The following is an 18530-nucleotide window of genomic DNA, read 5'->3' on the forward strand; positions in this document are numbered from 1 at the left end:
ATATTCCATCAGTAGGGTCACCACCCTGATACCCATTTGTTACCCATGTGCTAATAAATATATTGCGTAGTTTCTTTTACAGTCGCGGACCCTCAGAGCTATGAAATTTAAATTTGCATTTTCATTCTTTTCCTGCAAGCTTTTCATAATGGTTATTGTTATATTTTAAACTAAAATACTCCCTGTCAAAGCTTACAAAAAAAAATTTCTTTTAGGGTTCATGTCCCAGCATTATACAAGTTCTTCATTATAGTTTGAGAACACTTTTTTTCTTGTTTATGTTTTGGTTTAGAGAGTTGGCACCACCATAATGTTCTGCCATTTGTGTAGCTTTACATGAGTTTCTCTCACTGCAGCTCTCCATCCAAAATGTACAAACACAAAGTTTACAATTTCCCTGCTTTTCTTCCTAGCTTTGTACAAGAGGGCGAGTCCACATCTTCAAATGGCTGGAAATGACAGCGGCAAAGGAGGACAAGAAGAGAGGTGTATTATCCGAAGCCGAATTCCGAAAACTAAGGAAGCCTTCGTCTGCTACAGATTTCAGGTAAGAGGCATAAAAATGGGTTGTGGGGGCAGTGCTGTTTTTTTATTCTCTCTCTTTTTGTTATTTTGTTTTTATGCAATGATTTTTATATCATTTTGATTTTCCCCTGTTCTTTCTTTCACCAGTTATATTTATTATGATTTTTTTTTGGTGTACTTTATTTTATTTTTGTTTTGTTTTCTATTATATATATTTGAGGGAAGGGGTCAGTAAATTTTGTTTGATTTATACTAATGTTATATTACAGGGATATATATATTACTACAGGATTTTACCGAATTGATAAAGTTGGTGACATAGAAAAAGAATATTAACTTCCTAGAAAAACAACTAAATTTTAAAGAAGAATAATTCTTCAATATAAGTCTTGTTTTCATATTACACAGAATCAAAAGTTTGAAAATGCAGGGCTTTTTATATAATATTAAATTGATATTATGAGTTTAAATGTCAGGTTATATTAAGACAATTAAACTACTTTTATACAGGTATTGTATCTTATATAGATTTTGATTACTTTTTCCCTGTGGGTAAAAGCTTTTCAACTATGATGTCTATTGTTTATAAATCTAATGGATATCCAGGCCAATAAATAATTTGTGTAATTATGTAAACTGTAAACTTAATATCCTAGGTTTTAGTAGCTTTTCTGATTCATAAGAGCACAGTAGTTTGCTACATGAAGATTATTAATACCCCAGCTTCCCTTTTTTATATTAATTGCATATTAATGTAATGTTATGATTTTGTCTGTGCTGTGTAGTGTTGTGTGAGAGTCCTTCCTTTAGCTAACACACGTTTTTTATATGACTGACATACTAGATTTTTGTTCCTTTGTGTAAATGATTAAATATCCCATCAGCCTCTTCAGTAATATCTGTGTTGTGTTTTTATTATAGGTATTTTTTTGTTATAGATATAGTGAGTGTATTTGATTCTTTTCCTTTTTTTTCTGTGTTACTTGTACTGTTTGCCTGTGATGTAAGCTTAGTAAATTCTTAAGGAGCTTAAGATACTAGCTGCAGAAATAGACACCAACTATGCCTCAATTTTAGGGAAGTTGAGCACACTCCGTCAGAGGTCGTCAAGGAAAGTTTAGATGGTCTGGGGTCCACTCACGGCAACAGTGGGTGGTCGCTAAGTCTTCAGCGTAGTGTGGGGGCCATGGTAGTTGTAGTTCTTATTGCTTATGTAAGTGGTGAGGCATGTTAGTGTGTATTTATTCATGTGTGTGCTGCTAACCATCTAAACTTCATTAACAACTAATCCTGCTGAGGCTTCTTCTTGAACAGCAACCAAGGAAGGAAGGGGGATTAAGATTAAATACAGTTAGCTAGGGAGATTATTGCGTTGGGTCTCAACAGTTAACTTGTAAATAACTATGTCTTATCAGTGGCTGATTGTCTGATTGCTGTATGCCTCTTAAGAGCGCTGTTTTCAGATGACACATAAATGTCCTGACTGATTTATAACCCAGTCTTTTTTTCTCACTGATAAGACTGCCTCTGCAGTGTTTGGCTTGTACAACATTTGTAATAAGTGATTATAAGAAGATGAATTGATATTCCTGCAACATTGCAGTATATGTAAAACAGGCACTTTGTTGCATAAAGGCTAGATAACCAGTCCCTCCCTTAGTGGGTTGTTACTGGTATGGGTGTAAGAGTTTTAGGTCACCTATAATGGAAATTCAACAAGTTAGGGATGGAAGAGTAATATTTGTGAGGTTAGAATATTGGTCCTTGCAATCTATGTTAGGTTTGGTGCATGAATTTTTTTTCCCTGTTTAAGGGAGTGCATATTGTTTGAGATTGATTATACAGTCCTTTTTGTATCCATCTTCTTAAACTTACTTATATTTAGTTACTTATTGATTTATTCATATTTTAGTCATAAGTTGGATTAGGCCAATAGTTCACATCGGCTGAACGTCTTTTGGTAGCTATCAACCAGTGTTAGAGAGAAACCATAAAGTAGAATTCTAAAGATTTAGAACTTATTCTGAATAATGACTTGTGGTTGCTGTTGTTCTCCTCCGGTTCTAGAGCTAGATGGCACGACTAATACCTGATGACTGAACATTCTGACTCCTCTTCACATTTCAGTTTGCTACACATACATATACATGCATATCTTTGCTTTTACATCCCCATGCACAGTTGTATTTATCAGTTATAATCTGTATAACTGCTCGTTAGCTGTATAAGAATTGTCAGAGGAACTGTTTATGTTTCTAAGGCATTTCTGTCTCTACATCTTTTATCATTTTAATGCAGTTTCCTTTGCTGGTGAAGTAATGGAGGTCCTGCTTAATGCTAGAATGATTTCTTGTCTTTTGAAATAAATTTATTTCTGCTTAATATATGTCAGCAAGATGATGTAATATGATGATGATGATTGTTTAAAAAGTGTCTATGAATTAACATATATATGAATTGACAAAGTCATGTGCATTTCTTCCTTAAATGCAAAGTTCAAGGTCATATTTTGCTTTAATATTACCCCTCAAATATCAACTGAAGTAATTTGAAATGTTTTTTTATTGCTCCCAAAGGCATTGCTGTGTAGCTGCCTATCTGTCCACAATAGGGCTTACTGTTTAGTGTTCAAAACAGACATGATATTCACAAATGCACACACATGCAATCAAAAGACAACACAACATACATACTGTTCTTATTTTTAAGTCCTTGTAGTTTTATTGATTTGCAGTTTCATTGTAACCTAATAAATTAGGATGCATATCTATGGACATGCAGATAGGTTGTTTTTATAAATGAAAGGATTCTTTTCAGAAATATAATCTGTTATAAATCACTCACATTTTTCCTTCAAGAGCTTTACAGCCAGAGTATGGCTTAATGCTATTTTTATATATCTGTGTACTTTTTAGTTAGTGAGGTCTAGAAAATGAGTAATGGTTTAGTATTCATCGTGCCATCAGCTTTTGTGTGGGGTTCAATATATCTAGTAGCATGTTTGATGATGTTCATTGTCACTATCTTTTGCAGATTTGTCAATGGGTTCTTTGACCCACGCCACAAGCGCAGTACGATGGATAGTGGGTACAGCACAAGTGAGAATGGTGACCAGAGATGGTCACAGGAGAGTCAGGAGGTTTGTGGTCTTGCTGAGATTGTTCCGTGTAAATGGCATTGGTTACTGATTGATTGAGCAGTGCATTAAAGGAAAGGCAAGAATATAAGAATAATTGTTATGTGTAATTAGTAAGCATTCTGTAGTAGTGGTAGAAGTTTAGCATAATACTTTCCCCCCTTCCCCCCATTTTAGAGCCTAGAGTATGAAGATTCACGAAAGCTAGCGGTAATGGCTGCCACCTGTACAAAAGAGCAAAGGCAGGAGAGGGGCAGGAGTGGCCCTCCATCCCGATCAGTCAATGGATTACCTAATGGGGGCATGAACACTGGGGTTAATGGGTCGCAGGGAATGAATGGCTCAGGTTATGGGGCACAACACAGCACAGACCATCCTACAAGTGGCTTGTCAACACCAAGTACACTAAGTCCTGGTGATGGATTCAATTTAGAAGATGAATTCAACAAGGTAATGGAGGTGAATGTGGACAAAGTGGTGCTTTAAACCAGTGTGTGTTTTGCTTTGATTTGATTTTGTTTTTATTGTTGTGCTATATTTTGTGGTATTCCATTGCAAACAATGAATTATAGATTGACTGTTGTATTAGATGTGTCAGATCTTTTATGATCTTTTACAGGCATTGAAACTGAAACAGGACTATGAAAATGTTTATGGCAGTGATCATTCCCCTGTGAAAGAAAGGTAAGTGTGATTGAAGCATATGTAAAAGATGTGCCATTGTGGTCCTTAGCATGTCTACTTCTGAGATTCCTTTACTGAGAAGATAAAGGGTCTAGGGTAGTCACACAACCTAAGGTTCACTCATGGAATTCTTTTCACAGTTGCTTTCTTTGCTCTCTTGTGTTAATTGACTTCATTGATCATTGGATTAATAGGGAAGTGCTGATTTAGGTTAGGGGCAGTTCACTAACAACCATAATATGGCTTTCTCTTGCTGGCTCTGAACTTATCTTGCTTGTGTGGGCTAACTAATAACAAATCATGTTTGAAATGGAAATGTGCAGTAGTTAAGGTGTGACTGTGTGTACCTGGACTGAGTAATAGCATGAGATATATTTTTTGTTAGAAATCATCACCGATTGTCTTGGTTATTATTAAGTATGTAAAGATTTAAACTTAAGATCTGGTGGAAGATTTCCTTTCCAACTAGACATTGAGGTAGGTTTATTCACGCTGTTATTTGCTGTGACTCGTGAGTGTGAATGAGTTGTCTGAGAATTTCTTCAAATCATTATATTTTCATTATTTATATAGAAACCAAGTCCTTGAATGGCGCTGCATGAATGTAGACACCCAATTACTTATTTCCCTTTTACTGGACATCCTCGTTATGTCTTCCACAATTCTTTCCTGAAAGTTTTTGTAATATTTTAGACATAATATTTATATGAATTCAAAAGTATATCGAATGCCAAATACACGTTTCATAGTTTGTTTACTATGCAGAAAGACCAAGAATCTGCTTGACATGCTGAAATGTTTCGGTTTGAACTGTTAATATTTTCGATCATAAAACGTGTCAGATAAAAGAAAAATGCTTCTGTATTTTAGTTTCAGGCAATGCAGAAGAGGCTGGTATACCTTTGGATAGAGATATTTTTGTTTGAGAAGACTGTACAAACCTGCATAATCTTCTGTAACTGTAGACATGCATGAATACTTATTACCTTCTATGTCCTGTCTGCATGAACGTTTAAAGTCTTCAGAGTAATAAAAGTCCTGTAAAGATCCTTCTTGATCTCTTTCTATTTCTCATTGCCCTGAATGTTCCCAATCAGCACATTACTTTGGAAATGAATAGCAAAACAGTTCCCTCATGTTATTCATAGTGTTGATGTTAATATTCCTTGTTTTAAACTGATCATTAAATATATATGATTTTTATTTCCTTCTTTTGACGACATAATGCTTCATTAATTGGAATAGGTTTTAAAACATATCCTTTTTTTATTACGTGCTTCAGATTATTTTTGACTGTTGTTTTTATTTTATTATTTTTTAGATATTTTGATGTTTACACCCTAGATAAAACCCATTTATCAGATATTCATTCATAACAATGGAAAGGTTGAGAGTGAGTGCGCATGTGTGCATGCTGATTGTGTGGCAATCGATTGTGTTTCAGCAACTCTGGTGCTATTTGGAATGTTGGGAGTGGCAGCCACAGCAGCAGCAGCAACAGCAGCAACAGCAACCACAGCAGCAACACCAACGGGGGCATCACCCTTCGTCACCCACCAGAGCCCCCCCATCCCCTTAACCCTGATCCTGGAGGGGGTTATATCCCCTCCCTTCACCCCCCCTTCCACACACCCCACGCCCACATCCCCACCTACAGGTTGGTGTCCCAGCCTAGCTTCTCTCCTCCTCCTTGGGATTCCTTTTATACATGTTTGTTTTTCACATGTTATAAAGTCCAGAGACAGAGACAGAGAGAGAGAGAGGAAGAACACAGTATTCTCAATATAGTATTTTTTTCTGTATTTTATATTTAAACTTAATATGTAGATAAGGGTTCTTCCTCTCACTCCAAAACCTTTGGATCCATATCTGCTTGAGCAGCTGGTTGAGGGTAAGGCTGTATTAACATACTCTTAACCAATAGCAAGCTACTTTAGGCTTAGCTTACATGGCTAAGAAATAGAAAGGACAATATTGAGAGGATATGCCATGATCTCTTTTTTATTTTTGGCTTAAAAAGTTTATCATACATCCTGCTGTCAGTATTAATTATTTTCATAGATCATTTCATTATCTAAACACCTTTTATATGCCTTTTTAGCATTTGCACATTGTATTCATGAAAGTTATTATATTTGGTCAATGCACATTTCAGAAATGTGATTCATTGGTAGTAGTAGTGGTGCTCTGAGTACTAGTAGAATAGTTCAAGTGTAGAGGATACAGTGGGTGTTTTAGATTTCTCTGATGTTTTGCCTCTAAATAGGGGATTGCACTTCTTGGGAGATTGTACGAAAGAGACATTTAGCAGATGAATTTACATTGAAAAATACACTAGGAAGATGTATAATTTCTCTTTCTAAGGCGTAGGATTTGTAAGCTTTGGTTAGATCAAATTGCATGATGGATTATGGCAAGGATTGTATGTGATTTTAAAACATGATGCTAAATTAAGGTTAATATTTACATGTTAGAGATAAAGAATTTATGTAAGTACAGATGGAATATTTAATACATTATTGCAAGGGGAATTTTAAAGAAGGTAGTATATGTATGTTAGTTTAGGTGGGGTGTTTATTTTGGCTCTGACATTGGGAGGAAGGAGGAAGAATAAATATGGTTGCATGACTTTCTGTGATTTATTGGAGTAAGAAGGGAAATAGTGGATAAGAGACTGTTCTATAGGTGTTTTTTTTTAACTTGTGATAGCATCAGTATTGTCTTGGTCATAATAATTGTTATTGGCATTGTTGGTGTCATCATGGTCATGGTTATTGGCATTGTCATCGTTTTCGTCATCGTCGTTGTCATCGTCACCATCAGTCATCATTCATCATTTACCATTCATTAATCATTAGTCATTAGTCATCAATCATCTGATATCACCAATCATAACAATTATGCTCATCACTACCACTCAACATCCCTTATCACTTATTATCAACATCATCTTTACCCTCACTATCATAGTCTTTGCCCATTAGCAGATTTGTTGATAATAGGAAATGGTCAGAGGAAGCCAGAAGTGAAAGGGTGGACTGTCCTGAATGAATTATTGCATAGTCAGTCATTAGCATTTTGCTATGGTATTTGAAACTCGCAGTACTGGTAGATTTGGATTATCCAAACGCTCTCTCTAGCAACTGCAAGTATTTGGAAGAGGATATGTTGATAATATTTATGACTTTTATTGCAGGTATATTTTTTATGAGAGAGAGAAAGAAAAAATGTTCTTGTACCCTATCCCCAGAGAATATGTGGAAGCTAAATTGCAAAAACGAGCGATGGAAAACAACAATATCTACAGACGGCAGGGATCAGAAGGGAATTCCCCCACAGCAGAAAATGGAACACACAGATCAGTTGAAAATATTTCCCACCGGAGCGAGATGGCGTCCTATCCTAGACCAAATCCTATGGGGGCGTCCAAACCTCCTTGTAATGGGGTATGTAACATGTATTGTCTTTGCCCATATATTTTGTTTGTCTTCAGTTGATATTTGAATTTTGTAAAAAAAAGTAATCAGGATGTAAGTCTGTCAATTAATTTTTTTTACACTGTTAGGTTAGCACAGTATATTAATTTTGATGGTTATGTAATATTATTTGCACAAGTAAGTTGGATGCACTTTTAGAGGGCAGTATGATATAAGCATCTCAATGTTTCACCATTGTCATTAGTATATTTTGCACAGTACAGATTATACTAGCTGATACTAATTAACAACATGGCATAAAAACAAGAATACATTCTGTGTAGAGCATGTGTGTTCCCAGTATTTTTTTTTTTTTTCAACAGGAAAACCTGTTTGTTACTCCTCTAAGACCTGAAGTAGAATCTATTGATTGCGAATCCTGATTTATTTTTCTTCCATACTAGTTGTAATTGTTTTTCTTTTGTGAATGGAATTGATGTGTCCTCTAATTGTGTTTTTATAGTTAATCTGCATGGAAAATAAAAGACAGCAACAATGCATCTTGAATCATGGTATTGTCCTTTGATATTGCATTATGAATGAATTATTAAAATGCATCATATTATAAAAATTACATAACATTAGAGAAGTTAGATACATGTTTGCACTCTTGTGTTTTCACCATAGGCTGTAAAAGCAGCATTGAATGGTAATAAACAATTTGACTGAAGCACATATCCTAAATGTCAAGACCTCAATGGAAAGGTTTTACAATTCTTCCCTGAATGCAAATTCTATAAATGTTGCTCTCTTAAGGAATGTGAAAGTATGAAATCTTTTATTTCTTTATGTAGCATAGCAAAATATTTGTTTTTAAAAGCTTCTTAAAGTGATAGCTAGAAAGGTGTAGATCCAAGGACCAAAATGGAAGTCTAGTTTGGGTCTCTATCTTCTTGACCCCCCGCACACACAGAAAGGGTGTGATGTTATAAAATGCTTCAGTAAGTAATGTGCTTGCAGCTTGATGGGTATTCACAAAGGTTGCCAAGCCAACCGCGACCGCAAGACCTTAGTCGGGAGGATATGACACGTGCCGATGTCAAGAACATTCAGAAGGAAGCAGTGTTGTCTTATGTTAAGGTGAGGTTCTTTATCCTCAACTTTTGGTTTGGTTGGAGGAGGATGTTTTGGATTTGAAATATCATTATATGTTTATTTCTTTTACATTTTTCTTTCTTTCTATTTTTCTTTCTATGTTTTCTTAATAATGTTTTGTGGGATAATGAGTGTAGAGTGTGAAGAATTGGGTTTACTTTTTTTCTCTTTTTTTCCTTCCATTCCTTGGAGAAAATATTGGAGTTGTAGATGATAGTCAATACAAAATTGGAAAGATCTTTGAAAATGCATTTTTACTGAAGTGGAGATTGGCTTTCTAAAATGTTTCTTTAGATCTAAAATATTGGTGATTGTCTTCATATGTGTAAGACTTTTTAAGATTTTAAAATGTATTTAGAGGGAAATAGAGAAAAAACATGAGGCTCAGAGGACACCACGGCCAAAACGCATCAGTCGAGGAATAGCAACACGGACTGATGTCAAGAATTTACAAAAGGAAGCCGTGTTGTTATATATAAAGGTGAGGCCGATGGCCTTTGGAATGCCAGCTGTGAGTGGAGAAATAGCGAGAACCAAGTGCATTTACCTCTTAGCTTTGTTGCTTCAGTTACAGAGGAAGACCAACTTCTGCTAATATATGGGACTTGTTGCCTTTGTGACTCAGTTCATGGGATATGTTTGATAATATTGATATTTGGACCCCATTTTTGATCATTCAGGCTGTTGATTATTGGTTAATTCATAAAGCATAATTGGCATCCTTTTAATTCTCTCTCTTTTTATCAGAATAAACTCAATATCACAATTAATTTGTATCATTTAGAAAATTATAGTTTGTGAATAGAAAATTAACCATACTGTACATGAAGATAAGTTGATGTCCATGATTATGTTACACATAGTATTTGTTCAAAAGCAGTAAAACAAGTAGTTATCAATTATATTACTTGACCAGTAAAAATGTATGACTGAATTTAGTGTTACGTAGTATTTCCATTTAGGTTTATCAGAGATCTGTTAAGGGGATGCCATTTGAAATGCAATAGAAATATCCTTGTTAACTATGTTGTAGTTATTGATAGCCAACATATAGGCAAGAGATAGAGAAGAGCTTAGAGAGGCAGTCAGAGTAAAAAGTGGAGATTGGTCATCAGAATCTGTTCGTCCATATTTTTTATTTTTTATTTTTATTTTGTAAATAGTAATTACTCAATGTGGAATTTGCACAGATATGTAGATACACTAGTGTTGTACTGTGCTGTGGATTGTCAAGGTACTTAGACCGGTACTACTCCTACTTGGCATCGGAAGCATGTCTGACGGTTGCTTTGCAAAGTGACGGTTTGCGCCTCTCTAACTGTCGGCAAGTTACTCAAAACAGGATTGCGTGTCTTGTATGGGAAGAGGAAAAATTCTGAAGATGGTAGATGGTGGAGACAAAGTTACTTTTTTTATTGTGGAGTTTGTCAATGGTTTGTATCAATTCTATAATGTATAGTGTTTCCTAAGGAATGCTTTTTGTAGATGTTTGCATTCCATCAGTATTAGATATAGGAGAATGATATGCAACAGGATGTTGCAGGCATGAATTGCATGGATTCAGAATGATAAAGAAAATCCTTGTAGTTGGATAGAAAATTTGTATGTATCTCAAAGCGTGTAATTTGAAGTGTGGTACACATAAAATTTTCTTTTAATTCATATGCACCTTTATTTGCATAACTTTTTCATGTAAGTATTTTATATAAGTTTTGATATATCGCAAGTGCATGCCAGGGAGATTGTAGTTTTATTACTCATTTTTTGTTTCCTATCTTTTCCAGTCTCGTGTTAGCCCTAGCAAGGGTTCAGCCTCCAACTCCCCTGACGTAAGCTTTGACTCTGGGGATGGGCCTTCGTATCCCCAAGTCTCCTCCAACTCCTCACACCTACAACACAATGTGCCACATGCCACCAGCTTCTCATCTAGTCCATACACCAGCCAAAATGTTAGTTACCCCATAAGTGCTCCTCAAGCCTCTAGTACACCATTCACAAGCAGTAATAATATGGCCAACCCATATCCCAGTGCAACCCACCAGAGTACTTCCCAGCCCAGCACCCCACATGCGAGTACGTATGCAAGCAGGGGCAGTAATGGCTCGTTGCCCAAGACACCAAGCACAGTCAAGGCTCGAAAGAGGAGTGGAGGCGGCAGGCCCTTTGATCCTGATGCGTCTCCTGCTCATCTGAACTTCACCTACAGACGGGAGATGGAGAAACAGCAGCATGAGAAGCAGTTGATAGAAAATTTAAGAAATGTAGGTTTTGAGTTGTTCTAAATGTGCATCTGATCCAAAATTTGAAGATAAACCAAAAGAAAAGCCAGGAAAATATAGCAGATCAAGTAAAAAGTAAATGTAGTATATCAGGTGACATGAATCACATTTTAGAGTTAATTAACAGGGAAATCATATGTACTCTACAGATAATTGAAAGCAGATTAAAGGTGTCTTTGCCAGCTGACCTCTCTGCTGCCTTGATGGATGGTGTTGTGCTCTGCCACCTAGCAAACCATGTCCGCCCGAGATCTGTTTCTTCTATCCATGTTCCGTCTCCGGCGGTGGTAAGGCTAAGCAATGACTGAAGTTTTAATTTTTTTCTTTTTTAATTCTAACTGTGGTATAGTTTTAAGAATTGGATGATTTGCATTATTTTATCAATATGTATATGTATATGTTTTCACCAGTATATTTTATTCTTCATTTCAGCCAAAATTGACAATAGCTAAATGTAGGTTGAATGTTGAAAACTTCCTTGAAGCTTGCCGGAAAATCGGAGTAGAAGATGTAAGTATCATTTGTGCCTCATCTGTAATTGTTTCGTTATTTTTTTCCTTCTTTTTTTTTCATCTGTATTTTTTTATATTCCCTTTTTTTCTTCCCCTTTATTGTGTGTGTTTTTTTTTTTACCTTTTAGTTGCAGTGTGTACAGCATATGTTTCTAGGAGAAGTATTGAAGGTAAAGGATCTAGAAAAAGATGGTAAAAGTTGGCTATATAATAGTGATTATGTTGAAGGATTATATATAGAACTGTAATAAATATAAGTAAGAATATTATGGGACCTTAACAAAAATAAGACTGTCTATGCATACAGTATATGATAAAGAAAAGAAAAATCATGGTGGAGTTATGAAGTTAAAGTAGGGAACTTGAGCATAACATTTTTTTTTTCACTTTGAAGCTAGTTTTGTATCTTTCATGATAGATATTTCTATGTTGTAAAACTATTTGAGGCAGAGTGTGAAGGTTATTAAACATGAATTATAAGATGATTTTTATACAGCTGATATTAACTGAATAAAAGGTGTATGTTATAGAAGTTATGTTAGCAGTTTGTGTATCAATAGATAAAAGATCTTTCCCTTAAAGATTTCTTGAGATATATTTTGTCATAGTAGTATTAGCATCAATTAATGAGGAACCTATTTCGTAATAAACATTTCTTTTGTTACAAAGAATGTACATTTTGATAATGAAATGCACATAAATGTTCTAGTCTTTTACTTAAAAGCTGAATGTGACAGAGGAAAAGATTCAGTTTATTGTTCAGATCATGATTTTAGGGTTTTTGTTTTAAAGAATCATATTACATATAGGAATTAGTTCCATTTTCTGAAATGTGCATCTGTTTGATTTTGTTGAATACTGTACAAAATTTTATTTATGTATATGCATGTAAGATGTGTATGGAATATATGTTATTATTTACCTGAATGTATATTTGTAAACATTATACAAATTTATGGTAAGTGTATGCATTTACCCAAAGGACTATACAAATGCACAAACACTGAAACATGACTAGGCTGTGGAACTATCACTTTTTGGTGTCTTGTACATATTGGTTTCCTGACTTCTCCTTGAAGTGTAGGCTGCACAGTTCTGTGTTTTATTTTTATTGTTTGCTTTTTGCTTTATTTTGCTGGCTTTTCTTGTTTTCTGTTTATATATTTTTTGTTTTAATTTATTTTATTTTGTTTTTTATTTTGCTTTGTTTCTTTTTTCTTTTCATTTCTTTTCTTTAAGGTGTATTTATCAAGACTATTGTAAATAGCTTTAATTGAGGCCTAGATATTACAGTACACAAGGTTGGTTAGGTGAGATACGCAGCATTTTTCACTTTTGTATTATATCACCTTATCCATTGATGTTAAAGCACCAGTACGGGACTCAGATTGGTGTCATGCCCTACCTTTCATTTATTTTCTTACTTAAAAAAAGGTTAAATAAAGAAGAGAAGAAGAAAAAATTTTTGGAAAGAAATTACCTGTCTTTATCTCTTAAGAACTTTATAGATCTACTAACCATGGGTGGGAGTAGAGGTTCTGTGCTTTGGAAAAAAGAAAAAGCTTCCGATTTGGAGTAGGGCACATGTGTAGTGTTTGATTCCTAGGATTGTTTTATTTTGTTTTTGTTCTTTTTTTAAAGGCTAGTGCATGGCAGTTTGGATGTCTACTTATGGACAAGCTTCTTATTTCTGTTTTTCCCTTTTCAGTTTTTCTTTTGATTTTCTGTTTGGGGGAAGGGGGGAAATAACTGCTAGGAATGTACATAGATTGAAGCTTAAAAAAAAAAAATGCTGAGAATGAAACAGGTTATAAGGGGTTACCCAGCATGGCACTCAAGCATCTCACAATGGCAGGCTATTCTTTTAAAGGTGAATGTAAGCTTCATCTTCAAAACACCATTGTTTTTTTTTTTAAATATCTCACTGCTGGGAGGAAGGTTTCTTGGTTTTTGTCACTTTCTGCATGCACTCAAGTGGAGGGTTGGGATAACTACTTCAATAACACTTATCAGAGCATGAAATAGTGGAGAGTGGGACTAATACTGTATAAAAGATGAAGATAAATAAATTATTCTTTAGTTTATGGCTTTCTTTGGTGCCTGGGATATTTCTGTAGAGGTGAGAGGCCCCCCACTTGAGCTTGTGTTGCAAAGGATTTCCCCCTCCGTCTCACTTCGGCGTTGGTGTCTCTTTACAGGCGCGCGTGTGTGCATGCGACGATATCGTAACCCATTTTGACCCTGAGCGTGTGCTAACAACTGTCCGCTCCTTTGTCAACCCCTCTGAGTCCCTGTCATTAACCAAGTATAATGGCATGGTTGTGGATCAGCCTGATCCTCATGCCCCTCCTGTGGCCATCCTTGAGGAATCCCTGACCTCTCAAGGGGACAGCGAGACTACAGTGCATTCACAGCCGTACCAGGCAGCCGACCAGCGTTTCTTGTCCAATGCGCTGCTGTGTATTTTCCTATCCACTCTTGTGTTACTGTATTTGTATCCTCCTCCAGATGATTAGAGCCACAGTCTTCCCATACATGAAAGAAATGAGAAAAGAAAGTAAAAGTAATCATTCATTAACTTTTTTATATATATATTTTTTTCTATTCATGGTACTGTATTGCATAGGCCTTGCTTTATTTCAGTTGCTTATATGGATTAAGAAACATTGAATTTGAACAAGTATTGTTAAGGAAAAAGGACATTGTCTCCCCATCTCTGGCTAAATTACTTTTAACTGTGCATGAAAATTGCAGTTATCTGTTTAATTTTACAAGACTGTTTTTGGCAGAGATTGGTGATATTCTGTTATTTTACAGCATGGATACCCTTTATTCTGCTCTGCTCTTGCCTGTTTGATATCTGAAATGTTATTTGTTTATATGTCTCAGGTTTATTTTGAGAGCATTTGGAGCTTTAGTTTATATATCTACCTCTTATCTTAAATCAGGTTTCCTGATTCTAAGTGAAGTAAAGTAAAGCGTGGGGAATTACATGGATCTTTCTGAAATAAATAATAATGCGCCTCAGCATATAGCATTTCTGTCAAAAAAAGGTTCTGTTTCTACCACATACACTTGGTTCATTAACCTTTGCTTTCCTGTCATACTCTACTTTCTTTTCTATTTTCTTTCTTGTTCTTTGTTTCGGGCTGAGTAGATACTAATGCACCACTCTACTCCTGTATATACATATCCTCAGTGCATTTCCATAGAGCATGTTTGGTATTCGTGAAGTGTAATTCCACTTCAGGTTAACGAAAGTGCTTGTTATCTTTTTGTTAACAAATGTGCTATGTAATTTTTTGATAAGGTAAGTTTGAGTAATCTTTTAATGAGAAGACAGTTCTTCAGATTAGTGGATGGGAAAGGTGTGCACCCAAGAAAATACTGATAAGGAGTAAATGTAAAAATTGATTGACTTCCACACTGAAATATACAGTTATTCATGCTGAGAGATGCACCTCTACTCTTTCTCTTTTATTCTTTTATCCAAATTTCTTTTATTATGCTTTTTTCTGAACCTTTCTTACCCATTTTTTCCTTTGTTTCCTTTTTTTCTCATCTCATGTTGTGTTGGACTGTTTTGTGGTTACTTTGTCATATTATCTCATAAAAAAATTTAAAAAAAAATCTCATATCCCCTCCTCTCCCTTTATCCCTTTCCTCTTCCTTTGCCTCTTGCTTCTTCTTTTCTCTCCTCCTTGGTCCGCTCATCTTCTCTGTATCTATTCTCACTTTTCTCTCCAAATTCTCTGTTCTCTTCTCTCTCTCTTCTGTTTTTTATCTTTCTTTTCCTTTCTCCTTTGTTTGTTTTTTTCACAGATATCACTTTTACACTCACATAGAGAACAGACATACGTAGGTATTAAAATACAAACACATGCACACATGCACTTACTTACACATGCCCATACATGTACACAGTGAGAAAAGCGCATACATGCACATACACACATTTCTATTCAGATGAACACATGATACACACATACAAACAGACACAGATGCAGAGTCAAATGCACAGTTATAGATATGCACTTGACACTCTTATACACATACATTTCATTACAGAAACACATATAAAGAGACAGTCACTATAAACTCTCATTCACATGCAAGTCTACACCTACAAACATGCACTAAGAAAACACACAAGCACACGTGTACACACACACACACGTGTACACACACACACACACACACACGTGTACACACACACACATACGTGTACACACACACACACACGTGTACACACACACACACACACGTGTACACACACACACACACACACACACACACACACACACACACACACACACACACACACACACACACACACAGACACACACACACACACACACACACACACACACACACACACAAACAAACACACAAACACACACACCAGACATGCACATGTTGACAACACACATGCACATGTTGACAACACACACGCACATGTTGACAACACTCGCACACATGCTGGCAACACACCCACACATGCTGACAACAGACACACACACATGCTGATAACAGACACACACATATGCTGATAACAGACACACACACATGCTGACAACAGACACACACACATGCTGACAACAGACACACACACATGCTGACAACAGACATACACACATGCTGACATCAGACACACACACATGCTGACAACAGACACACACACATGCTGACAACAGACATATACACATGCTGACATCAGACACACACACATGCTGACAACAGACACACACACATGCTGACAACAGACACACACATGCTGACAACAGACACACACATGCTGACAACACACACATGCTGACAACAGACACACACACACATGCTGACAACAGACACACACACACATGCTGACAACAGACACACACACACATGCTGACAACAGACACACACACACATGCTGACAACAGACACACACATATGCTGATAACAGACACACACACATGCTGACAACAGACACACACACATGCTGACAACAGACACACACACATGCTGACAACAGACATACACACATGCTGACATCAGACACACACACATGCTGACAACAGACACACACACATGCTGACAACAGACATATACACATGCTGACATCAGAAACACACACATGCTGACAACAGACACACACACACATGCTGACAACACACACACACATGCTGACAACAGACACACACATGCTGACAACAGACACACACACACATGCTGACAACAGACACACACACACACATGCTGACAACAGACACACACACATGCTGACAACAGACACACACATGCTGACAACAGACACACACACACAGATGCTGACAATAGACACACACACACATGCTGACAACACACACACACACACATGCTGACAACACACACACACACATGCTGACAACACACACACACACATGCTGACAACACACACACACATGCTGACAACATACACAAACACACATGCTGACAACACACACACACACACATGCTGACAACACACACACACACACATACATGCTGACAACACACACACACACACATGCTGACAACACACACACACACACACACACACATGCTGACAACACACACACACATGCTGACAACACACACACACACATGCTGACAATAGACACACACACACATGCTGACAACACACACACACACACATGCTGACAACACACACACACACATGCTGACAACACACACACACACATGCTGACAACACACACACACACATGCTGACAACATACACAAACCCACATACTGACAACACACACACACACACACACATGCTGACAACACACACACACATGTTGACAACACACACACACACATGCTGACAACACACACACACATGCTGACAACACACACACACACATGTTGACAAAACACACACACACATGCTGACAAAACACACACACACACACACACACACACACACACACACACACACACACACAAACACACACACACACACACACACACACACACACTCACACACTCACACTCACACACACACACACACACACACACACACACACACACACACACACACACACACACACACACACACACACACACACACACACACACACACACACACACACTGACAATACACCTCCCCTTACACATATTTATTAAAAATTTCCCATGTCAGTATTTGTGTGTTGTTGTAATGAATTTATGTTAGTATTTATTCAGTTATGAAAATAGTCAGTTTGTAGTTTATTTAGTAAGTTTGAATTTATGTAAATAATTTATTGAATGATAGCAAACTAGAGAAGAAAACCAGAATAACAGGGAAAAGTAGGTAGTTAGTTAGGTGGAGTAATTCTTTCTCATTTGTAACATGTTCTGATTTTTTTTTTATTGAATCTCTGTTCAGGTAGGTAGTTTGAAATTATAGATCTGAAGAAATTGGATAACATTATTTTCCTTGTATTTCATTTATGAATGTTGTGGTAGGTGGAAAAGATCTGATAAATCATTTTATGAGAGTGATAGATGTAAGAGAAATAATGAATGTGAGAATTGCTTACCTACTGATACTGGAGGCCCTGACAATGTTTTTGTTTACTGATAATTAACCCTTCAGAGATGGGCACAGTTATAGCTGTCATGATGTAATGGCAGACATTACATCATGATGTATAGACACCTCTTGACTTCCAACAGGTGGGCCAGCTGTACACAGCTTAGGCCAAGCCACAAAGTCTAGACTGTTGTGTAATATTAGATCACAAAAAATCTGGGCCCTGTCATCATAGGGTTAAAAAGTATTTACTTCAACATTCCAGCTTTTTATTTGGCTTCTGCTAATATGCGTCATGAAATA

At 36.4% G+C, this 18530-nt stretch overlaps 1 protein-coding gene across 10 annotated transcripts in view; it reads left to right on the plus strand.

The window, feature by feature from the left end:
* Positions 1 to 18530, plus strand: part of Lrch (Leucine-rich-repeats and calponin homology domain protein) — a 248791-nt gene that overhangs the window by 225774 nt on the left and 4487 nt on the right. For 2 of the 10 annotated variants that reach the window (XM_070116915.1, XM_070116917.1), the window contains exons 5-14: positions 414 to 547; positions 3559 to 3664; positions 3839 to 4120; positions 4281 to 4345; positions 5790 to 6002; positions 7596 to 7791; positions 8782 to 8901; positions 10701 to 11177; positions 11345 to 11482; positions 11628 to 11705. In XM_070116915.1, the coding sequence (XP_069973016.1) occupies positions 414 to 547; positions 3559 to 3664; positions 3839 to 4120; positions 4281 to 4345; positions 5790 to 6002; positions 7596 to 7791; positions 8782 to 8901; positions 10701 to 11177; positions 11345 to 11482; positions 11628 to 11705 (1809 nt within the window). The remainder of the gene's footprint in view (positions 1 to 413; positions 548 to 3558; positions 3665 to 3838; positions 4121 to 4280; positions 4346 to 5789; positions 6003 to 7595; positions 7792 to 8781; positions 8902 to 10700; positions 11178 to 11344; positions 11483 to 11627; positions 11706 to 18530) is intronic. The other 8 variants (XM_070116916.1, XM_070116918.1, XM_070116919.1 and 5 more) reach the window with 8 other exon arrangements.

Source organism: Penaeus vannamei, chromosome 39, assembly GCF_042767895.1.
Source record: "Penaeus vannamei isolate JL-2024 chromosome 39, ASM4276789v1, whole genome shotgun sequence".
Lineage (NCBI taxonomy): Eukaryota > Metazoa > Arthropoda > Malacostraca > Decapoda > Penaeidae > Penaeus > Penaeus vannamei.